This window comes from Corythoichthys intestinalis, chromosome 12, assembly GCF_030265065.1.
Source record: "Corythoichthys intestinalis isolate RoL2023-P3 chromosome 12, ASM3026506v1, whole genome shotgun sequence".
Taxonomy (NCBI): domain Eukaryota; kingdom Metazoa; phylum Chordata; class Actinopteri; order Syngnathiformes; family Syngnathidae; genus Corythoichthys; species Corythoichthys intestinalis.
In genome coordinates this window covers 36,314,469-36,339,088 of record NC_080406.1, presented here as the reverse complement: position 1 = coordinate 36,339,088, position 24,620 = coordinate 36,314,469, and the positions used below count along the sequence as shown (strand labels likewise).

The 24,620-nt window shown below is 41.6% G+C and overlaps 2 protein-coding genes across 7 annotated transcripts in view; one reads left to right on the top strand and one right to left on the bottom strand.

Annotated features, from left to right (window-relative positions):
- dip2a (disco-interacting protein 2 homolog A) overlaps window positions 1–4,479 on the top strand; it is a 100,528-nt gene extending 96,049 nt beyond the window's left edge. For all 4 annotated transcript variants that reach the window (XM_057851735.1, XM_057851736.1, XM_057851737.1 and 1 more), the window contains one exon: window positions 16–4,479. In XM_057851735.1, coding sequence (XP_057707718.1) covers window positions 16–268 — 253 coding nt within the window. In that variant the 3' untranslated portion in view covers window positions 269–4,479. The remainder of the gene's footprint in view (window positions 1–15) is intronic.
- sacs2 (sacsin molecular chaperone 2) overlaps window positions 1,131–24,620 on the bottom strand; it is a 36,949-nt gene continuing 13,459 nt past the window's right edge. For all 3 annotated transcript variants that reach the window (XM_057851731.1, XM_057851732.1, XM_057851734.1), the window contains 3 exons: window positions 23,162–24,593; window positions 18,450–18,538; window positions 1,131–15,617 (listed from right to left, as the gene is read on the bottom strand). In XM_057851731.1, coding sequence (XP_057707714.1) covers window positions 4,855–15,617; window positions 18,450–18,538; window positions 23,162–24,593 — 12,284 coding nt within the window. In that variant the 3' untranslated portion in view covers window positions 1,131–4,854. The remainder of the gene's footprint in view (window positions 15,618–18,449; window positions 18,539–23,161; window positions 24,594–24,620) is intronic.

The following is a 24,620-nucleotide window of genomic DNA, read 5'->3' as shown; positions in this document are numbered from 1 at the left end:
TCTTATGTGTGAAAGCGCTGTGTTCACTTGGACCAACCTGCTAGTGGTGGTGGTGGAGCTGGAGGGCTCCGAGCAAGAGGCCCTGGACCTGGTAGCTCTTGTCACCAACGTGGTGCTGGAGGAGCACTACCTCATCGTGGGCGTGGTGGTGGTGGTTGACCCCGGCGTCATCCCCATTAATTCCAGAGGGGAAAAGCAACGCATGCACCTGCGGGACGGATTCTTAGCCGACCAACTGGACCCGATTTATGTTGCATACAACATGTGAAGCCAGTGATTCCTCAAGACCCAAGCGTGGATGACGCCGCAACCACAACGGTTGCATTCATTAGTTAACAGAACACTGGCGACAATGTTGCGTGGGATTGTTTAGGGTTTTGTCTGCCAGGTACAGTGGAGAAAAAAGTCTACACACCCCTGTTGAATGCCGGTATATGAACTGTAACAACACTTCTTATTTTTTAAGGAGGGGAAGTAAAAACACTCCTCCAGCAAACCAGGCTGAATCGCAGTCAGTGAAGAGTTATGTTTCAGTAGCATTGAGCTAATGGTGAAAATTATATGAAAAGATCTATTAAGGTTGAATTTATCACCAAATTCAGGCTCTGTAACAGCAGTATGTAGACTTTTGTGTTTGACTCATCAGCTGCCTTTGAAGGTGACAGACGTCCAATCGTGGCTCATTTCACGAGTAGACGTCCAATCCATTAGCACCACTCTTCAATTTAAAATGAAATGGGCGTCTATCACCGACAATTGCAATGAGGAAAGAGTTTAACGTAGGGATGGGCATTTAACTACATTTTCTTTTATTTGTATTGGGATAGGAGAGTATGACTCGGAATGTTCTGCTGCTGTTTCCATGCCAGTTTTTCACAGACTAACGCTGCCTGGAGTTGTGCCATAGCGGAGGCCTAGCTCAACATAAGTTTTTCCCTTCTTCAGGATGCAAAGTAGTTGAGAATGGATCAACAGCACTACCGCACACTCCACTTTTGCCTGAATTCTTAGGAATAAATACCTTGTGTGTTATGCCCATCCCTGTGACAGATGTGGTCTCACTCAAATCTGTGTGATATAGTTTTGTTTGTTCCTTTTTATTGTACACTCAATGCAATATGACTGATGTAAAAAAAAAAAAAAAAAAAAAGTATGTGGCTTTGGAATGACGCAGTGTCCAGATGGCAAGGACCAGCCATGCCTGAAGTGTTTCTTCTCCCCCAGTTCTGCTTGAATTTGATTTTGTCCAGTTTAGCGAGGACGACGTATGCAGAAAAGAAATACAGGGGGTTCTTGGTTTTCTGGCAGCAAATGAGCAGGCCTCCATTCCCCTCGTGACCTTATTCTTTCTTCGCTTCTCATTTTGAACCTTGAAATTTTCTATGTATGAGGACCCTCTGTATTTAACGCTTGCCCCTGTGGCACCTACACTGCTGGCCAAAAGTATTGGCACCCCTGCAATTCTGTCAGATAATGCTCAATTCATCCCAGAAAATGATTGCAAGTACAAATGCTTTGGTAGTTATATCTTTATTTATTTTGTTTGCAATGAAGAAACACAAAAGAGAATGGGAAAAAAATTCAATCATTATTATTTTACGCAAAACTCCAAAAATGGGCCGGACAAAAGTATTGGCACCCTTTGAAAAATCATGTGATGCTTATCTAATTGATGTAAATAACAGAACCTTTTACTTACATTTGGCACATAACAGGAGGTGGCAATAACTAAATCACACTTGCAGTCAGTTAAAATGGATTAAAGTTGACTCAACCTCTGTCCTGCGTCCTCACGTATACTACATTGAGCATGGAGAAAAGAACACCAAATAACTGTCTGAGGACTTGAGAAGCAAAATTGTGAGGGAGCATGGGCAATCTCAAGGCTACAAGTCCATCTCCAAAAACCTGAATTTTCCTGTGTCTACCGTGCGCAGTGTCATCAATAAGTGTTAACCCCCATGGTACTGTGGCTAACCCCTCTATATGTAGACGTAAAAGAAAATGAGAGATTTCAACGAAAGATTGTGCGGATGGTGGATAAAGAACCTTGACTAACATCCAAACAAGTTCAAGCTGTCCTGCAGTCCGAGGGTACAACAGTGTCAAGCCATACTATCAGTCGGCGTCTGAATGAAAAGGGACTCCATGGTAGGATACCCAGGAAAACCCCACTTCTGACCCAGAGGAATAAAAAAGCCAGGCTGGAGTTTGCCAAAACTTACCTAAGAAAGCAAAAACGTTTTGGAAGAATGTTCCCTGATCAGATGAGACAAAAGTAGAGCTTTTTGGGAAAGGCATCAAGATAAGAGTTTACAGGGGGGAAAAACTAGGCCTTCAAAGAAGAGAACACGGTCCCCACAGTCAAACGTGGGGGAGGTTCCCGATGTTTTGGGGTTGCTTTGCTGCCTCTGGTACTTGACTGCTTGACCGATGGCATTATGAAGTCTGAAGACTACCAACTAATTTTGCAGCAGGACCCTGTTACTGTAGGACCCAGTGTGAGAAAGCTGGGTCTCATTCACAGGTCATGGGTCTTCCAGTAGGACAATGACCCATTACACACTTCAAAAAGCACTAGAAAACGGTTTGAGAGAAAGCATTGGAGACTTCTAAAGTGGCCAGCAATGAGTCCAGACCTGAATCCCATAGAACACCTGTGGAGAGATCTGAAAAGGCACCCTTCAAATCTCAGAGACCTGGAGCAGTTGGCCAAAGAAGAATGGTCTAAAATTCCAGCAGAGCATTGTAAGAAACTAACATCAACTAACAACTTCGGAAAGACCCAGGTAATAATTGATGGATACCGGAAGCGGTTGTTCGCAGTTATTTTGTCTAAAGGTTGTGCTACCAAGTATTAGGCTGAGGGTGTCCATATTAATGTCCGGCCCATTTTTGGAGTTTTGTGTTAAATGATAATGATTTCATTTTTTTTTTCTCCATTCTCTTTTGTATTTTTTCATTGCAAGCACAATAAATGAAGATATTACTACCAAAGCATTTGTAATTGCATTCATTGTCTGGGAGAAATTGAGCATTATCTGACAGAATTGCAGGGGTGCCAACACTTTTGGCCAGCAGTGTACAATCATGCAAATGTGAGCATACTTGATCCTCAGTCAGCCACTACATGCAAAACTATATGCATTACACTACGTGCAAATGGTTCAGGATTTCATGTTTTGTGGTGATATTTCAGGATGAAATTTACTCATTCATTGCCACTGACTGCAGCCAATATGAAATTACATTAGAGGGGGGAAATTTCATGTCCATCCCAACGGAAAAAAATCTATAACAATTTCATTTTTATGTCATTGTGAAAATAAGTAGTTCCAGGTGGCCACCCGACACGTGGGCAGCCATTTTTTTTTACCTTTTTAGCCAATGAAATGCGTGTCCCAAGTTGCCCGCCTTTCCTCCGTAAATCCGGGCTACAACTGGGCTAAAAAGTAACATTAAGTGCAGGAAAAATGTAACTCACCATATTTTTTTAACAGCGGCCTCTCCTAAAACTTTTCAGCAAATATCCTTGGTCGCAGGCACAATTTTTCCCGTCAAAAAGCTGTCCAAAGCCGTCACCGCCTGCAGCACACAGCCAACAGTAGCTAACGTTACAGTTTACATTGACACTGGGCTGCTGTAGATGTGCAAACACCTCAGTAATGGCGACCAACCACTAGAGGGCGATGCAAGCAAATCTCTACTAGAATTAGTCGAGAGGCACAAGCCAGATTGCGGTCGTTAACAAATTTATTTATTTCTCTGCAGCTCGGTAGCAAAGGCGCCACGGACCTACAGTATACCGGGCCCCGGTGGTTGGGATTGACATTAAATGGCTGCGGTGTTATTTTTTGTGTTTAACACTAACTAAGGAAATGGGCTACTGTTGAAACAGCATTATATATTAACTTTTTGGCATCTGTTGACGGTTCTAGGCATCCAATTCATTTGGACTAAGCAGCATTTTCTAAATCCTGAACATTTTCCAAGTAGTGTACTTTTGTTTTTTACTACCAACTGCGATGTGTGTTGTTTTGTGAAAGGCAGTTTGATGCACAATTTTCACAGCCTTTGTTTTCAGTGCCATGAAGGTCGAGCGATTGTCACGTTGCATGTGCCTCCTTCTGCCTCTTTGTAAAAATTCCTTTGTTGCTGCTGTGACTTCGAAAAGGCCTCGAGCATGCGCCAAGTATGTACAAGTTTGACGTAAATGGCTAATCAACACGGGGAGATGTAACACAAACTGAACGAATATGTAAATATGTCCACAACAAAATCCCAATTCGAGGAAAGGATACAAAGTGTTTTTTATAGGACGAACATACAGGAAGCTAGCAAAGTAGCAGACGACCCTTCTGCTCAGGTGATGAGATACATGTTGTATAACGTGGAAATACATTTTGTCTGATATACGATAAGGTGTCATTATTTTCATAACACTATTTCTTAATGAATAAAATAATGATTTTAACTTAACATGGTTGTTTGTCAATCACAATGTTTAGGGAAACTCTCCACAAAAAAAAGACAATATTAATGTAAGAATGATTTATTTTGGTCATTTTTCACAAAATTTTCAATATTTGAACAGTGTGGCATATAATTTTAGCATTTGTGACTTAAGCATAACCAGTAAATGCATGCTAATGTAAATGACAGTCACGTAATATCTACTGTTTATAACCTAAGGGTGACATATTTGAAGAGTAAAGCATAACAACATTACTGTAGTCATATAAAAAAGATGAAAGAATGCTATCAAACCCGACTGTATTAAAGGGTAATGGGATTGGTCCACTGAATTGAAAAACAAAAACTGGTGTTTAAGACGGTACAGTTCATTCTAGTGATTTATTTCACATATGCTTTTACCACAGCGAGAAGCTCAGTAGCTATTTCGAGCGCTGCACCTACATCAGCCGAACAGAAGCATTCATTTGGAATGCTGGGGAAAGGAAGGCAGTTGGGGTATTGGGTCTTTTTACCATCCACGCCCAAGGCCTGCAGATTGGCAATGCTTCGAGGAAGGACACTTAGCAGGGGGCTGTAGCGCGAGACTTTCCCAGACATGTTTACAATTGTACCATTGAGACTCCGGCCGTTTGTTTTGTACTCGATGGCTACGAGGGACTTTCCCACCGCCTGGTGGATTTTGAACAGACACCATTCCGCGCTCCCGTTGCTTTCACTGTGCGCCGCATTGAGATCGCAGCGAGCCTGCCGATACCAGCGCCGCGCCTCCTCTGCGTTAGGCCTCGGGATAAATTCATTGTGCTCCCAGAAGTTGTAGGAATGGTATTGTCGGAAAACACGTTCCCGGCCACTTCTGTGGCGCTGAGCCTCCTCATCCCATTGCTGGTAGAAATCTCCAAATGAAAAGCAATTTCTACTTCTCACATACGTAACCACTTCTGTTGCATAGTAACACTGAGGGTTTTTGTCGTGATGCCATTTGAGGTACAGTCGCTTGCTGGGTTTCAACCTCTCCTCCTGAGGAAGACTCCAGATCTCTTCCAAGCTTTGGTCAATTTCCTTCACTGCCTCTTCGTAAGTTGCCGGTAAGCCTCTTGCTATTGAGCTAATTGAAGTGTATTGTGGTGTCGTTTCTTGTGAATTCAAATCGTTGTCTTCTATGGGTGAGACTAACTCGGGCTTGGCCACGCTTTCAGATTTGAACTGATACAGATCCACACTACTGACTTCGATGGTCTCGTCTTCGCCAATTCTTATTTTGTATCTCTTTGAGTACGGTCCCGATTGTCCAGGTATTTCCTCCACAATTACTCCATAAACATATTTGTCGTTTATGCAGTATCCTACGTATTCTCCCTCTTCAAAGTTGTTGAGGACGTTCATGTCTAAGGAATCAAGCCACTCTTCTGGTATCTCTCCTTTTGGGGCCTCTTGGCTGGCGGACCAAACCTCAGCACTGTCGTGAATGTCATTCTTGGCCAGAGTTTTACGAACATCTTGTAGGTCGTCACACATGAGCAGCTGTCCGAGGATGAGAAGATGCTTTGACAAAATTCTGTTACCTAATAGAGACGTGATCTCTTTTGTCAAAGTCATGTTCACTGCACTTATGACTTTTGGGACTATGGTGTCATTGTGTTTCAGATAAAAGACGCAACCACTTTCAACTTTTTCGACAAATACATCCGTCTCACGGTCTGTGTTCTTCAGAGCTCGATCTTTCAGCCGCAGCTCTGTTGTCAGGCTCGTACAGCACACGATCTTTATGCTGCCAAATATTTTCTTACATATGTCTGCAGCCTCCTTTGGAGTTGTTTTCCCGTTTGACTGCTCTCTCAAAAGACATATCAGTCCATGTAAGAATGCAGCTGAGTTCAGGTGTTTATTAAACCAGTCAAGAAATTCACAGGCCGGACTAACCTCACAAAGTTGCATTTGCGATTGTACGACTTTTTCTTCAGTGACGTGTGATAACATTTTAGGTTGGAGTCTCTGAGGCAGCAATTGCAGCAGTTGAGAAAGTTCATAGATGTCTGTGCCCAGATGACACGAGGATAGTTTCTCAAGCAAAATGAACTCTTTGTCTAGAGACTCTTCCAACCGTTGGGGGTCAAATGTCGTGTTGTTGAAGTACAGATCACATGATGGGTAGAGTTTTCCATCTACAGCAGGAAGGTAAAGAGTCTCTACACTGTCCATTAGAGACTGCTTGGCGTTTTCTAGTAACAGAAACAAATGCTGCACGGCACGCTGAACCGTTTTTCGCTGGTTTTGGTTTAGTTGGGATTTAGCACTGGAATCTGCGTTAACTGCTGCCAGAACATTACAGTACTGTGGTGCAGTTGGTTTTTTGTTCACACCAATGTTCTCGAAGAATCGGACATACTCAAGGTCTGTTAGTGAAATACGGTACAAGTACGGCCTGAAGTCATTTTCATCGGGGAGTGAAAAAACAACTTCGTCTGCTCTCACCAATTTTGTGTCTTTCTCAACCAGCACAATTGGAAGACCTGCCAGCCATCGCCTGTTGAAATTGTTGTTTTGCAAGTAGGCATAAGAACGTCGAAATACCGTGGCGCGGGTTTTGATCTTAGCGTCGGTGTCACAGGGTGACTGGAAGATGTTGACAATGTTCTTGGCAACGCAATGTGTAGGTGGTTGGTAATGAGCTCCTGCTTGCTTAAGCCTATCCAGAGGCAACTGATTACTTCCTTTAACGTGAATGATTGGCATTGAAGACCAAATTAATTCTTGATTGAAGTCAATGTTGTCAATTAAAGAACCGTTGATTTGAACAGCAGTGGTCTCTTGTGCAAATGGCAAATGGTAATCGTACAGTTGCTTTTTGACTTTGACAGGGAAAATGAACTTAATGTTGGTGATGCTCTCCAGCATTGTTTCCTCATCTCCTGCAATTCTCAAGGCTTCTTCGAAAACAAAGCTGGATTTCTCTTCCAGCTCCTTGGAGTGACCTTTTAACTCAGCTTCGGACGCTAACTTCTTTGCGAAGTCTACGATATCGTTTTTTGACACAACATGCTTCATTCCAAGTTCCTTGAGTAACTGCTGTGCCAGTTGGAGTTTTCCTTGTTTTCCTTCACTCAATTCAGTCCAAACTACCTGAGGGACAAACATTTCTGGAGGTAACATTGCCTGATACAAGGCAACTTTGTCATCAAAGTAGTAGGAGGCAGGATTCACCTGGCCGTTAGCATTAACAATCATTGGCACGTTCTTTAGTTTGGAAATTATGTTGGATTTATGCTGATCATAACAGTCGTGATTTTGCAGTGACACTAACAGCTTTAGGCACTGAATCTTCTGATGTTGGCTGAGTTTGTGCACAACAGGCAGAAGGATCTTCATGAAATACTGCAGATCATCCAAGGTCTCAATGTTCAAAGTTTGAGACACACTGTTGTTCTCATGACTGCATTTGAGAAAAATGCTGTTGTTCTCGGGAGGTTTAAACAAGTCTGGAAATTTAAGCAATGACTGTGTGCTCATATCGAGGATGTAAACAACTTGATGGTCGTCAATCCTAACGTGATTGCCTTCTATTGTTTCAAATATTGGCAATGACCGGAGCTTTTTCTGATATGTGGGACACTTTATGGACTCTCCAGATTGCAGGTAGTTTTGAAGTTCTTTCATGTCAGCAGAAGATAGCCGGGAAAATTCTGAGTGGTTTACCTTGACGACTTGGTCAAGCACAGAACTTTTATTTCTCACATTCATGAGTTCCGGTAGTAAAAAGGATAATCTTTGTTGGTCACAATCTGTGAAAAAAACGTTGTGACGCGTCATGAATCCAAGTTTGGACAAGAGTCCTGATATATCATTGTCCAGGTTATAGGGAATGACGCTGGGCATGTCTTTAATTTTTTTAAGGAGGTGCTTTTTTGACCTCGGGCACACGACAGGCAAAATGGGGAAATCACTGAAGAGCTCCTTAAAATCACTGAACATCAGATCTTTATCACCACTCTTGGTTTCAATTTTACTTTCACCACTTTTGATTTTAATATGGCTTGATAAAAATCTCCACAGCAATTTCAGCCAGGCTAGCATTTCCTCAGTTGGAACATAAAGACCACACAGTGGGTCAAGCTCACACTTTGCTAGATTCTGGTTAATTAAGACCTTCAGCCAGTTGTAAGCGTCAAAAACTGTTAATTTGCTGGCGAGGCTCAGGGCTTCCAGCTTCTTCAAATGCTCACAGTTAGTCTGATAATGCACAAAATTGTGCTCATAACCAGAGAAAAGTTTAGTGTATATGGTTATCATCTTTGGTGCTTTCACGTCAAACACCCTCAAAACTTCATCAGCTGTGAGAAGAAGAGGAAGTCCGTTGAGTAGAGTTGGATCATCTGTGATCTTTTCCTGGGAAATATCACTTAGGCAGAACTGCAGAAGCTCTGAGCAGATTTTTGGATTTTTGATTAATGTGTCAGTTATTGGAAGCGGTAACCCATCTCTCGTTTGTTCTGGATTGTGAACAGGCTTTGTTTTTAAGAAAGTCCGCACACTTGGAGGATTCACATCTTTTACGTCAACGCCAGCAGTTTTGAAGCTGTCCCATATCCTCTTCATGTCCTTGAAGATGGGAACCAAATCCATGCCGAGTTTCATCAAAATGTCGTTTATCTCCGTACTGGGTGATTCCATATAAGGTTCGGTCAATGGTGAGGTTACTTTTGCATCCCGCCAGTCAATAGAGTACTTTGTGATCGTGATTAATGGCTTTTTATTAGTTACTTGTGTTGTGCGCCTTAAAACTGGAATAACATTAAGTCTTCTTTTGCTGATTGATCTGTACACCTCATGTATCATTTCATGCCATTCCTGATCCACATTTTCTGACACTGTTGGCCAAAAATGCAAGTATGAGTTAGTAAAACATGTGTCCAGTTCTTTCCTACTGGCTGTCTTCACCGAAATGGTTCGGCTGATGTAATAAAGAAGATCAGCGTAGAGTGGTGCAATGACCTTGTTTTTCAAGGATTCGTTCCAGTCTGTTTTCAGACATAAGCCATCTTGTTTCCAAAGGCTTCTCCTAGCTGAGTCAACCTCAAAGTCTGCATTGATGTGCACAGGTAGACCAGTGGTACCTGGTAGAGGAAGCATACAAAAGGCTTCTCCTTTGAAATCACTGGATTGTCCTTTTGCCTTTACTCGTGCTGCTATCATTGCTTGTGTGGATTTTCCTTCTCCTGCAGCGGAATGGGATGTGTCGAACTGCTCTGCAATGATCCATTCACTCCGTCTTTTGTCTGAAGTTGAAATAATGGTTTTATAAAATACTCCATTTAAGACTGAGACATCAACTGTAACATCTTCTTCTGCTAGTCGTGGATTTTTTTGTACTGAAAAGATTTTTGTCATTTCATCAGAGTCATTATTGATTTGAAAGACCTCAATTTTTCGGATATTTTTCAGGAAGAGAATGAGCCCTTCGAGGTCCTCAGAGAGGGCGGAGCACAGCTCTTTGATGTCACGCTCACTAACTTTCTGTTGCGATATTTTTGAGGTCTCTGCCATGGAAGGAGTTCTTAGAGGCAACCTAATCATGGTTCCATCTTTAAGGGAATACTTGTCCGGAAGATAGGATTTGTAAGCATCCTCGTACATCTCCTTGAAAGTGTCATCTAGTTCATAGCCAATGCCCGCACCCACATGCTCGCTGTGGCTTTCAATGTAAATTTTATTGGGATCTGAAATGCACAGTCTGTCATCCCCAGTGAGAATTGAGGGACAGTCAGTCAGATGAAAAACAGCATTGAATCCAAGTCCATATTTTCCAATCTTATCTGGATTATGGCGCTTTCCTCCTGTTCCCAGCTGCTGAATGCCAATCAGGTCTGCGTCTGAAAACACACTGTTGTTATATACACAGAGTGCTGGGCCTTGTAGCTTGTTCCATTTGTCGCCAAAGGTTTTCTCAGTGCCATGTTGTCGTCCGTCCCAAACAAAGTGGATCTCTGTTGCGTCTGCATCATCAGCATTTTGGATGAGCTCTTTGAGGATATCCTTCTTTGACGGATAAGCAGAAATTATATTTTTGATCCTGACAGTGAGGTCCTCCTTTTGCTCAAACGGGAAGGAATACGGTGAGGGATTTTTAATTGCATACCTTTCCAGACTATGGTGCCTGGTTGTTGTGATTCCAAAATGGAGTGCCATAGCACGTGAGATATCCTTGTGGCAAAGAGTTAGATCCTTACTAACTGGCATCCATGGACTGTCATTAAAGACAAGCTGGGAGGCAGGTTCCAAAACCCCATGTTCATTGGGAATGAGGCAGTCTTTTGTAGGGGTCTCACTGGTACTATATATGCCTCTGTATAAAATCATGAGACACAGTTTGAGATCATCATTTGACAAAGGTTCGTCACCATGTTTTAACTTGACTTCCTGAAGAACATTAAGAAATTGCGGCAGAGTAAACGTGTCTTTAACACCTATACTCTCCCAGAGATTCCTAAAACAAGCAAATGCGGGTGGAAGCACATGGAGATAGGGCTTTGCTTCCAATTGCTGCCCTTTAAGAGCCACACGGTCCACCTTGACAAATGTTTTGCCATTAAAGATAAATGGAAATGAATTGGCCGTCTTTGTAACGAATTCAGAAATTTCTGAGTCACAGACACATCTATCCAAAAAACTGTAGCATTCATAGGCAATCTTCTGAAGTTTGGATCCATCCATATCTTGACATTGCTCAGCTGCTTTTTGCAGTTGCTGGAGCACAATGTCAGGTGCTGGTTTGTCACAAATTCCTAGAATTTGTAGAATGGGATCTGTTTCATGTATGTTCAAGCCAGAATGGTCAAGCACAGGTTGTGTCCTGTCAACAAGTGGTGCGCATCTTTCATTGAAGATGTCAACTGGCTTTCTCAAGACTGCAACGTTGAGGTAAAATGCTGGGAGAAATGGGATCTCCCTTAATGCTTTCCAGTGGCAGGAGACTGTGTCATAGATGTGATCCTTCATGAGTTCAAGAAGGCACTTCAAATGCCTATATGCTTTTGTTTTGTCAGTCTTCCAAAGGGTTTGGATTGTTTCCGCTTTCTCAGCAATAGCCTCTAGTGAAAGATGGTCATTTAACATCCCATGTTCAAGCAAACGTTGAATCCTCTTTGGGGAGCAAAAGTCATTCTTGGTGCCTTCAAGCAATCTCCCCATCTCATCTTCAAAAAGGCAAGACAGTTTGCCTGAAGGATTCACAAGTTTCTTGATATACTGGAGGTGTCCATCCTTTGTTGGAATGCACGGATACCTGGCCAATAGATGGTCAATGCCCTCGGCGTTAAGGTCAATGGCATGTAACAAAAGAGTATCTCTAGTCTTAATGTCCAAGGTGGCAAGGTTCTCAAACACTACCTCTTGAAAGAATCTCTCCCAATGCCATGTTTTCTCCTGCAAAACATTTCCAAGGCCAGCCTGTATGAAGCTATTTCTCAACCAGCGTGGAAGAGGAACAACATGGTTTGGCTCCCTGACATGTTTTTGACAGACCTGTGTTACAAGGGGATACAACTTTTCATCTTCTTCAATGCTTTCATGTAGAAATACGACATTCTTCATGGAACACCAGTTTTTTCCATCACAGAAGAGCTCTGGGGCAGAGCCCTTCTGTGCGAGGGTGGCGTACAATTCATCAACTAACGGTTTGAATGCGTCACTTACTTTTTCCCTGTCAGGCCAAAAGGTGTGGTAGGAGTAACTTTTCAGTTGCCCGTTTTCCCACAGCTTCTTTAATACCAAAAGTGATGTGACATAGGCTGTTACTATGGGATCCTGGAGAAGTGCTTTGTTCCAGTAGTGTTTCACGCCACTTTCCCACAAGCCTTTACGATTGCTTGTTACAGCAAACGTTCCATTGACATTGACTGGGAGACCAGTGTCGATAGCAAGTGGTAGGAAGCAGAAAGCCTGACCATTTAGCTTGGTATCCGATGTGGTAAAGTTCACACTTTCTTGATCTTTTTTCAAAGGCACAGCTACTCCCCCAATGGGCAAGGAGAAATTGGCTTGCTTTTCCTTTTGCAGGGTCATTTTTAAAGACTGATTTGTCCCGAAGCAGTTGTATACGAGCCAAGACTGGCTTTTTCTTTTGCTGGATTGTTCACTGCTTATTTGGACAATGTTGACGGTCGAGCAGTCAATGACATCCTTGCAATTTTTACCACATTTCAGCAATAACATTTCAGCTTGAATCTGCCTTGAATGACTGTCTCCTGGAATCTGGATTGGAAGCAAAGTAGTTTTGGTGACCTTGAGGAGGGTTTCTATTTCTTCATCTCTTGGAGGAGTTGCTGCTTTTTTTGAGATATTTAGCAAAGACAATGTGTTGATGTTCTTTAGGAACAAGATGTGCATTTCAGAATTGTTTGTAAACTCTCGCTGTAAAGTTATAATACGTTCTCTGTCATATACTTTGGTACTTATCCCTGACATGAGAGCTTCTTCTTTAGTTCGGAAAGGAAGCTTGATTAGAGTACCCTGATAAGGGTCTGGAGGACTTTGTGTAGTGAAACTACATTGAAAAATGTTTTCGTACGGTCCAAACTGACCTGGAAAACAATGACAGAGATTCTCATTGGAGAGATCCAACTTGATTCCAGGATTTGATTTGTTTCTGATGAACTTTTTAAGATGAGTCACGTTTGGATCAAGTATGAGGAGTTTGCTTCCACTTAGGACGGAAGGAACATCTGTCACATGATACACAGTATTGAACCCAAGTCCAAATTTGCCAATTTTTCCCACCTTGTCTTCTTTTGAGGCAGAGCCTACTCTCACAATATTCTCCCAGTCCTCGTTGGTGAACATTTCATCATTGAATGCCCAAAGGCAAGGGCCCTGGCACGGGATCATGCCAGGATCTATGAGATTTTCAGGTGGATTTTTGTGTACTCTAAAATCCACTAAGAATTTACAAGTGCCTGCTCCAGCATCTTCCGCGTTTTGGATGAGCTCTTTAAAGAGATCACTTTCATCATCATACTCTTTGAGAATGTTTTTAATCCTCATTGTTATGGGCTCAGATTGTCCACACTGCTCGATCCCCACAAGCTCAGGTCGGAGTATGTGCATACTCAGGAATTGGATGTCAAGATATTCAGCAGCTGCTTTTGGAATCTCTTCATGCAGGAAACACACTTGCTCATTGCTGTATTGAAGAGCCTCTAAAGTTTTTTTGCTCATGTCACAGAAAATGGCTGTCGACAGTGATTTGAGGGTGTACTGACCCCCTTGTGCGGTGACTGGCACTGGTATGTCCTTCGGAACCATCATCTTTTCCTTCCATATCCATTTGACAATTTCTACTGAGGCTTTGATCTCAGAGGGACTCGCAATGGGCGGGTTCTTTCCTTCAATTGTTTTCATCATGGAATGGAGAATGTCAACTGTATCATGCTCCGTAAGAGATAATCTCATGCCAAATTCTGTCAGGAGCTTCTTGTATGGTAGGAATTCCTTTGGCAAATTCTTCACCCAGGAGCTCAGATCTAGATTACGTGGGTAGTCGAGAACCAAATCCCCGGGTGAGACAAACTGGTCACCGCACCACAGCCAACACGCGTTTTTATCCAGCAACGTTGTAAAATTGGAAATTTGATCTTGCATGTATTTGTAAATGCTATGCAACTTCCTTTTGAAATCTCCATTTGTGTCAGGGTCCTCCATTTTGTCCGTGCTTGCAATCAAGAAATACAAATTTTCCATCACTTTGTTTGGTGGGGGACAGCATTTGAAACCAAGTTTGTTGCTAGCTCTGTCACTCAGGCTTCCAATGAGAGGCATAACATGGCCAACAACATCCTTATACTGAGTGTGTCTTATTTCATTTGGGCAGAAGAGAGAAATCTGCTCTGTGGTATTACTAGGGTTAGCACATGGAACCCATTTCAGCATTTTGAGTACGTCAAGTTGTTTTTGGGAAAACTTGGGCAAGAGACAGTGAGCATCGAGCATGTTTAGGAGTGACTGAGCTCTTTTCAAAGGCTGTGAGACTAAATGCAGCGAGTCTATTTCAGTGGCAGCATGCAGCAAGTGCTCAGGGGACACATCCGCTTCGCTCTTAATCACACCAAGATCTGTTAGGGTGTCAAGCATCTGCTCACTTTTCAAGTATGGAGAAGGTGGGAAGAAACTGGGATCAAAAATGACTTGGAAAATTGGAATCCTTGGATGGAGGAAATGTGAGGCCTTTTTCAGGACACCGTTTGCTTCCATGAAGTTTAATTCTTGACAACGGCATTTCAAGGTCTTGTTTTGGGAGAAAAGGATGCTGCCATGCTGTAAAATCCAAGTCATAATCTTTGTAGTGTCCTCCTTGCTGCATACCTTGCCTTCAATGTTGTCAATTAGCAGATGAGCTGCTTCAGCTGTGTCCAAAAGATGAACGTTAAGCAAACGCAACAGTCTGCGATCAGCCTCTGTGGTACATAGCACTATTGAGTCTGGCATTGGAAGATCCGTCGGTATTTTTGGACCGCATCCTAAGAGCACACCCTTTTTTGATTGCGCTGGGATAGGCACGCCTTTTGTATTTTGAAACAGAGGCATCTTTAAGAGGAGCTCCTTCTCACTGTTCGAGAGTGAATCCAGAGACGACAGATAATCTTTCAGCTCTTCTCGAGTCTCGGGACTCATTGTCTCAAGGTTTTCAAAGAGGCGGCCATACTCAACGTTCATCAAGATGGTCACAACACTTCTCGCAGATGGATACAGCACATAAGAATCAAGGTCATCATGCTTAAGCCATTTATTTCCCCACACCACTGTGCCGCCGACTTTTTGCACAAACTCGGCTATTCTATCCGGCAAACGGGCTTGCATCCTTTGGTGGAATACCAGAGTTGTGTTTGCATTCATTTTCGCAAGTAATACAGATTGATTGGAATCAAAGGGGCCCACTGGTATTAATGGAATGCCAATGAAAGAATTTAACTTTGTGAAGTGATTGTTGAGGAATTTCCAGAATTCTTGGAGCCAATCTAAAGACGGATGCAGACTTTCGTTGAGGTCCCACTTGACAAGCGCTGTGTTCAATCCTGTCCACTCTTCCGGCAAATATCTCCTGGTGTACTTTGCCACCTCCTCGGCGTCAATGTCCATTATCTTGAATAAATCTGTGGAGAGTGATAAGAAATGTAAATATATGCATTTTAAAGAGCACTCATTTAACTAATTTGCTGTCATTGGCGGCGCCAACACAGTTGCGTAATGTGAGTAAACTAATAGCATCAGGATAGCGTTAATATCTACATGCTAATTAATATGTAACTGCTGATTATATTTTTCAGATAAATTTATTGAAATATTTCTGTTGGAAGAGGCACCTGATCAAGACGATGCTAATAGGCATGTACAGTGACCCTTTGCTTAAAACTTCGCGCCCTCAATCCATCGAGGATCCCCCCCCCCCACCCCCCACCCCCAATTTATGGAGTTGCTTATTAAAATTAACGATGATTGACAGACGTTTAATGTTTGATCTTGCCACAGATGCTTGGAAGCTGAAGCTTCAAAGCGCTGCATGCGTCAATCAACGTTTAACTTGTTAAACAGTTCCTGTGGCAACTCATTGTGAGTAGGTGAACAGCTTAAGCGGATTTGAGTGAACTCACTCAATGAAGCATTTAATAAAGACAAGTATTTTTCTACTTTATTCTTGTTTAAAATAATTCGGTGGGACACTAACATGTTTAAAACTTATCATAATTATTAAATTTGAAGTGCTTAAAACACATTTAACAATATATATGCAGTGGGGCAAATAAGTATTTAGTCACCCACCAATTGTGCAAGTTCTCCTACTTGAATAGATTAGAGAGGCCTGTAATTGTTAACATGTAAACCTCAACCATGACAGACAAAATGTGGGGGAAAAAAACGAAAATCACATTGTTTGATTTTTAAAGAATTTATTTCCAAATTAGAGAGGAAAATAAGTATTCGGTCACCTACAAACAAGCAAGATTTCTGGCTGTCAAAGAGGTCTAACTTCTTCTAACGAGGCTCCACTCGTTACCTGTATTAATGGCACCTGTTTTAACTCAATATCGGTATAAAAGACACCTGTCCACAATGTCAGTCAGTCACACTCCAAACTCCACTATAGCCAAGACCAACGAGCTGTCGAAGGACACCAGAGACAAAATTGCAGACCTGCTCCAGGCTGGGAAGACTGAATCTGCAATAGGTAAAACGCTTGGTGTAAAGAAATCAACTGTGGGAGCAATTATTAGAAAATGAAAGACATACAAGACCACTGTTAATCTCCCTCGATCTGGGGCTCCATGCAAGACCTCACCCCGTGGCGTCAAAATGATAACAACAACGGTGAGCAAAAATCCCAGAACCACACGGGCAGACCTAGTGAATGACCTACAGAGAGCTGGGACCACAGTAACAAAGGCTACTATCAGTAACACAATGCGCCGCCAGGGACTCAAATCCTGAACTGTCAGACGTGTCCCCCTGCTGAAGAAAGTACACGTCCAGGCCCATCTGCGGTTTGCTTGAGAGCATTTAGCTACTCCAGAAGAGGACTGGGAGAATTTGTTTTGGTCAGATGAAACCAAAATACAACTTTTTGGTAGAAACACAGGTTCTCGTGTTTGGAGGAGAAACAATACTGAATTGCATCCGAAGAATACCATACCCACTGTGAAGCATGTGGGTGTAAACATCATGCTTTGCGGCTGTTTTTTCGCAAAGGGACCAGGACGACTGAGCTGTGTAAAGGAAAGAATGAATAGGGCCATGTATCGAGAGATTTTGAGTGAAAATCTCCTTCCATCAGCAAGGGCATTGAAGATGAGACGTGGCTGGGTCTTTCAGCATGACAATGATCCCAAACACACAGCTTGGGCAACAAAGGTGTGGCTTCGTAAGAAGCATTTCAAGGTCCTGGAGTGGCCTAGTCAGTCTCCAGATCTCAACCCCAAAGAAAATCTGTGGAGGGAGTTGAAAGTCCATGTTGCCCAACGACAGCCCCAAAACATCACTGCTCTAGAGGAGATCTGCATGGAGGAATAAGCCAAAATACCAGCAACAGTGTGTGAAAAGCTTGTGAAGAGTTACAGAAAACGTTTGGCCTCCGTTATTGCCAACAAAGGGTACATAACAAAGTACTGAGATGAACTTTTGGCATAGACCAAATACTTATTTTCCACCATGATTTGCAAATAAATTATTTAAAAATCTAACAATGTGATTTTCTGGGTTTTTTTCCCACATTCTGTCTCTCATGGTTGAGGTGGTTGAGGTTTACCCAAGTTGACAATTACAGGCCTCTCTAATATTTTCAAGTGGGAGAACTTGCACAATTAGTGGTTGACTAAATACTTATTTGCCTCACTGAATGTTTTTTTTTTTTTAAATTATATGTACTTCAAAAAGTGAAAAAACATTTCTTATATGTATCTCTTTCCGATGCTAAATCTGAATAAAAACATTAAGAACAAAAAAAAAAAAAAATTGGGGGGTGGGGGGGCGCTACTACGTGATTTTTCACTTATCGCGGCAGGTTCTCGTCCCCATTAACCGCGAAAAACGAGGGATCACTGTATTAACCTTTATTGATTATTGGCTCATGGTAAGTATTTTCAACCTGTTTTATTTTTTTTCGGCAATATACATGTTATGATTCTGATTAAGAAATGTATCAAATATTTCAAAATATATACAGTATTTTATAATAACCCAACTGCATTATATTCATATTGTATTTATGAAAAGAAATCAAGTTAAAATAATATAAAATGTATTTCTGCCAGAACTGCTGAAAAAAGCATAACGTAAACAGTTTTGTTTTGTATAGTAGTACAAGTTTGACCTACATGACCAAAAATGTGAAGTCCACAAATGTTGGATGCCAGGTATTTATGAGGCTATTTTTTTAAATAATGACTTGCCATATAAAGGATTGATATGAAATTAGGCAAATCATTTCTTACTTTCACGAGCCAGTTGTTTCAAGTGGGCAGTGCAGGCTGGGCTTAGATCTTCTGGTATGAAAAGGTGTTTGCAAAATGGTAGCAGGACTCTGCAGAGAAAATTAAACTTATTATAATCACTATTGAAGAAGAATGAATTCACTTCTCAGTATGCGCTAATGACGGTAAAACACATTTTTAGAACCACTCATTGTAATGCCGCAGTTGTCCTCAAACATTTTACAGCAAGAGTACAACCATCAGGGCCAGGATTACTTCATTGGCTGCCATTGACAGTGGTAGACTAAAAACGTCAAATCCATTTTTACGGGAAGGAATGATCGCTGCCAACGCTCCCAGTCAACATTCATTGAACTGGGTCAATGGCAATGTGTGTATGTTAGTGCAGTACACTAAATGTTCAGGGAAAAAAAAGGCTTACATTTCAGTTATTTTTTTAAACCACAGTTTGAGTTATAAAGGGAAAGTTTAGGATTTTTGACATCAGGCTTAATCTTCGAGTTAGTGAGGGTTTCATTAGTCGGTGGAGTGGATTTCAACAAATTCTGTGTAGTTAGTTATTTGTTATTATCAGGGCTCCGGAGTGGCTAAGCTAGTGCGAGTCAATTGGGCTGTTTTAGCATGCCAATAAAAAACAACATATGCACACATGAAAATCATCGATGACCCATGCAATGAATAGTGTTGGCTTTGTTTTGAGGATGAAGTTACTAAAACTTATCATTGCATGTCAATAATTGCAGTTTGAACAGCAACATGTGCAGAAGCTCTGCAGAGGAGCAGGGAGGAGTGATATCACAGTTTGTTTTTTTCACCGCCGATTTTTTATGTCGAAACCAGCAGCAAGTAATCAGTTTATGTTGTTCCCCGTTCTTCATGGGAAATTTGTGGAAACTTTCCTTTGCCCATTTCTTCTGTTTTCCACAGCCTCTAAATGCACATTTTGCCATGTTGCTGGCCGTCAGTCAACTCAGCAGACTGACGCTGCATTTGAGGAAGGTGGAAAGTCAAAATTTCCTAACTCCAATCTAGAAATATATCATTGTAACGCCTCCACTATTTGATCGATTACGAGAAGGCAGCTTTGCTGCAGGTCAAAATGTCTTTTGATGGCCAAAATAAAAAACAACTTGTCGCAGTCAGCCATCTTTGTTGTTTATATTCGCTTGGAACCAGGGGTGAAAGTGGCTAGAATTTCTTGCCGGAACTCCCCGATTAAAGGTCGCCACGGAGCCAGAAATTTTATTTATTTTTCATTCAAAATTGTGTTTTTTCAATGATTTGCAAAATAAAAGTTTAAAAAAAACAGCAATAACTCCAACCTTTATCTCCTAATTTTTATTTTCCCTCATTTCCTCACATACTAAATGCCAAATCTCAATTTTAACTACTTAACAACATAGGATATATATTAAAATTGAAGTTAATGTAAACATTTAACTTAATTTTTTTTTTTAATAATAAAGATATAAGTAAGATACATTCAGAAAAATAAGTACAAATGACTTATATTATGCAGAATTAAATGGAATATAGCTTGAAGATCACGCAAACATTGACTTTTTGAAATCATAAGGAAATGAATAAGTAGCCTAACATAAATGAACAAATATAAGTCCAAAATCCACATTGACAGCCAAGATGTTCTGAACCTCCCCATCAGAGCAAATAAAACTAAATATGATAAATAAGCCTCCTCAACTCTTTCGTTGCTCTTAAAGATTTGATCCATTTTATGTTGCATTGCTTACTTTTTTTGTCGGATCAATTTAACAAGTTTTTTTTTTTTTTTTTTTTTTTTTTTTTGCTTTTCAAGAAAACATGCACATTTGAATCAATCAGAGCTAACCATCTCTGCTGATCACTTGTCAGTATGTCAGCCAATTGAACAGATAAATGAGTCCAGGCGTTTTGCTTTGCTGCGTGCATTTGCACATTGACGTGACTCATCATCGTCAGACTCAGATAACTGCAGCAGCTGGGGAAACCTCCATGCCGTCCGTGGAATAAAATCAATAATAAATATTGGTGGAAACTGATTACGCTATACAAGCACTTTATTATGCTTGTTGTCAAAACTTGTGTATGTAAATCTGATGTTGGTAGATTGTTTTTCTTCTTGCAGCTGAAATGCATGTGTGGCAGCTTAGCATTTTTTTTTTTTACATAGCGTTTTGACAGTTGCTGTCATATTTTCGGAATCAATTCACCGTGTACCGGAACAGCATTCCGGCCCTGAATCTTATACCGGAACTGCGTTCTGGCCCTGAATCTTATACCGGAACTGCGTTCCTGACCGTTGTAGCCCACTTTCACCCCTGCTTGGAACGCTTTGAGGTCACAACTGGTACGCTTCGAGCAGGATAAGTCCAACTTCCCACCTTCCTCGAATGCAGCGTTAGCACGAGTGGCCAAAGCACTCCTCTTTACTGCGGTTGTAGAACGCATCTAAAAAAATTGTCCTGCAGAATGAAATGAATTACCGCAGTTTGGTATCATGTTGTTTTGGAACAATGATCTATGTTTTGAATTTAGTTGACCATGTTGGATCTGTTCGTAGATCTGTATTGTTTTTTTTAGTGGCATGCTAGGAAGGTGCCATTGATTCGCGCTAGCTTAGCCACTCCGTCAAAATGTCAAATATTCTGAACTTCCGCTTTAAAGATGTAAAATGCAAATTAGACCTCCGATAGTTAAGAACATGTTTTAACACACAAAAAATGACATGAGATTTATACCCACGCACATACCTACTCATAAACGAGCACAGGTACTTGAGAAAAGTATTGTGCTTGTGAAAAATGTTATTGACATCGCAAAAAAGGGCAAGCAATCTGGGATACTCGCATTTGAATGGCTACAATACTGGCACTGATACTAGCATTGAAATGGTTACCACCAGTTACGATGGCGGCTTCCCAGAAATACTGCTTTTTATTTACTATTTCCCCCCCTCTATTACACATAAGAAAAATTAAATTGTCTCTTTTTTCAATTTATTAAACATGATCCAGTGTTTTTATTTTCGATTTTGTTCATTGCAGCCAGACCTCCAGGTTCACACGGATCGGATAGCTATCTCTGTCAATGGCAGCCGATGAGTTAAAAAGGTTGTTTAACCCCTTGATGCCTGAATTTACATGTAACTTATTGGCTGTCACTGACTGAGCGACATGTCAAACCCTAGTCTTTTCAGTAAATTGAAAATTTAAACACTGAATTTCATTTTTCTGGTGTGTAACAGTGGGGCAAAAAACTGAATAAAACGAGTATTTCCACGTAACTAAAATAAGAAAATATTTTAGGGGAACGTATACAGAATGAACAAAAGGGGAAATTTCGTTAATAACTTACTTCTGTTTTACTTTGGAGAAATATTTATGAAAGTGTTACTTTTATTTCTGTTTTATATTATTGTGTTGTTTTTTTTAACTTTAGGATCTTGTAATTATTTAGTTGTATTTTCTATATATATTTCTGTTAATACCTTATTTAAGGCTTATGTATTCCTCCAATGCTTTATGAACATCTAAATTCAGATATCAAGGGGTAAAATAACAAATTCAGTCAATTTTTGTATACCGCAAGAGGGAGTCTACATACCACTGGCGATACCCGAACTTTAATTTCATAACCAATCAAAAATGAACATTTTCTCAGTGAATGCACAAATTTATATACTTTAGCGCAGGGGTCCCCATCTGCCAAGATGCGGACCGGTTCCAGTCAGTGGCACATTTGCTACCAGGCCGCACAGAAATAATAATTTATTAATGACCGCATTCTGGCCGAATTAACCCTGTGCCCCTGTTTAACACACCGATATCCCTGTCTACTCTAGATATAATACTACAGGATAGATTAGAATGTCGTCATAGAAATCCACTGATTGGACTGCAAGCAGTACATCTTGTTTTGTGTATGTAATATATCTATGGGCGCTTGTCCTCGATAATAACGTATTACAAGGCCGCGGGCGCTGCACATTTGTTCCTGGAAATAATTAGCCCCCACACGAGCGAATATGACTGGAAAACAGACATCTTTGGATATATTTTTACGGAAAAAAGGGCACCTGACGAGCCAGAAGATGAGCTTACAACCTCGTAGACCCATGAACTGCGAAGGAGTGGATTCGTGACCCGTTTGTGAATAAACCGAGTGATTCGAGCATGTCTGTGCAACAGGAGGATCAGCTTGTAGAGATAGCAAATGACAGCGACCTGAAACGTACATTTGAAACAACAACTCAATCGAGGCTCTGGATTAAAGTCATTCCGGAATATCCTGACATCGCTACGAGAGCATTGAAAACCTTGCCAAAATTTCCATCATCGTATCTTTGTGAAGCGAGCTTCTTAATTAATGCTTAACGACAAGGCGAAGTCATTAATGGCGAGAGAGCGGTGTGGTGGTGTAACATGGTAGGATGTATCAGAGGAGAACTTTTCTACATGTCCTTCCATGATCAAACGTAAGTTAATATTCCTTTCTTTAAAGAAAGTTTGTAGTGTTTACTTTGGAATCGCTACAATTGTGGCCATGTTTGACGTTACGCGCATGCGCAGAACCGTATCTTTGCAATTTTTGATGGGTTGCAAAATTTGTCAGAACACCGGTCCGTGAAAAAAAAGACCTAACACCGGTCCGTGGTGCAAAAAAGTTGGGGACCCTTGCATTAGCGGCTTTTCAAAAGCACAGTCTCAAATTACCTTGGAAATTCTTCGCTGTCAATCAAGGCAGTGTCCTCCTCTTCATCTGTGAATGCTCTAAAAGAGCCATCACTAAGTGGGAGAAGCTCAAGACCCTGGAGCTCGCTGTATTCTCCATCTCTCAGAATGTACTCCAGAATAGAGAGTTTGTCATCTCTAGACATGTTCTTCATGTCGACACGATGGAGAACATCCCTGAGGAAGGCTGGCGTGGCATATATTAGGATGCTGGCATGCGGGTGAACTGTTTCTATGGCCGTTGCAACATTGCTTGGGAGTATGACAAGATTCTCCCCGCCGGAAAGCAAAGTTGTATGAATGGCAGCCTGTATGTCAGGCCTGATTGGGCCTTGACAGGGGAGAACAGCTTCCATTGGGCTGATAAACTTTCGTTCGTCTCTGGCAAGGGACAGTCTGGCACCATTTTCTAGGAACAACTGATGGAGGATGTCTACGGCAATGGCGTGCCATTTTTCCTTATGCTGAATGCGAGTGAGATCTGGCCACAGCTCATACACAGAAGACACAGGAAGAAAACCCTTTTGAACATGTCTAACGGCGTCTCCTATGATCTTTTTGTACGCTTGCGGTAGCACCTCTTTCATTAGCAATTCGTTCCACATGGCGTGTTCATCATGTAGCTGATCTTCCTCCTGCCACTTGATGTGTCTCCTGTTATCCGTGAGGCCGAAGCAGGCATTGATCTGGACCGGCAATCCTGTCTTGTTACTTTCGTTGTTGGGCAGTGGGAGAAAGCAGCTCAGCCGGCTCCCGCTGGCGGCTCTCGTCTCACCGCAAGGGAACGCCAAGTCAACTTGCGGGACGAAGCTCAACTTTTGTGCAAGGATGTCCAGTTCTTCCGTAGTTCCTTCCTTTACAGTGTAAGTCGTGACGAGCCATTTTGTTTCAATGTGGTCTTCGGAATCAATGGTTATCACTTTGAGTCTCGTCGACCCTTCGTTTGGAATGTTGTCTCGAGGTTCCAAAACGACGTCTGCGGAGGCTGAGGACTTGACTTCGAGTCGTTTACTCACAGACCCGTCGACGTCAATATGCAACAATGTCACCGTGGTGACGTTTCTCAAAAACAGCAGGCTCAATTCTGCATCTGCAATGAAGCTTTCAAAAAGCTCAACGACTTTATCTGCGTTGTACAAATTATCGGAAATATCCGACACTTCTGCACGCAAAGGGAATCTGAAAATTGTCCCCTCAAAGTGCTGATCTTCTGTAATGACTTTGGACCACTCTTGACCGCTCACAAGCTTTAAAATGTCCCGGAATGGTTGAAACTGATCACAGATACTCGTCAGAACTTCTTGGTGCTCCGTATCATCCAACGCCCAACGGAATCCGCCTTGTCTTTCTCCAAATATTTTTTCTTGGGGATCCAAGAAGCCAAGGTAGCCAGAGCTGAATATGCTAGGAACATCTGTCAATAAAAACATATGTTGTGCCT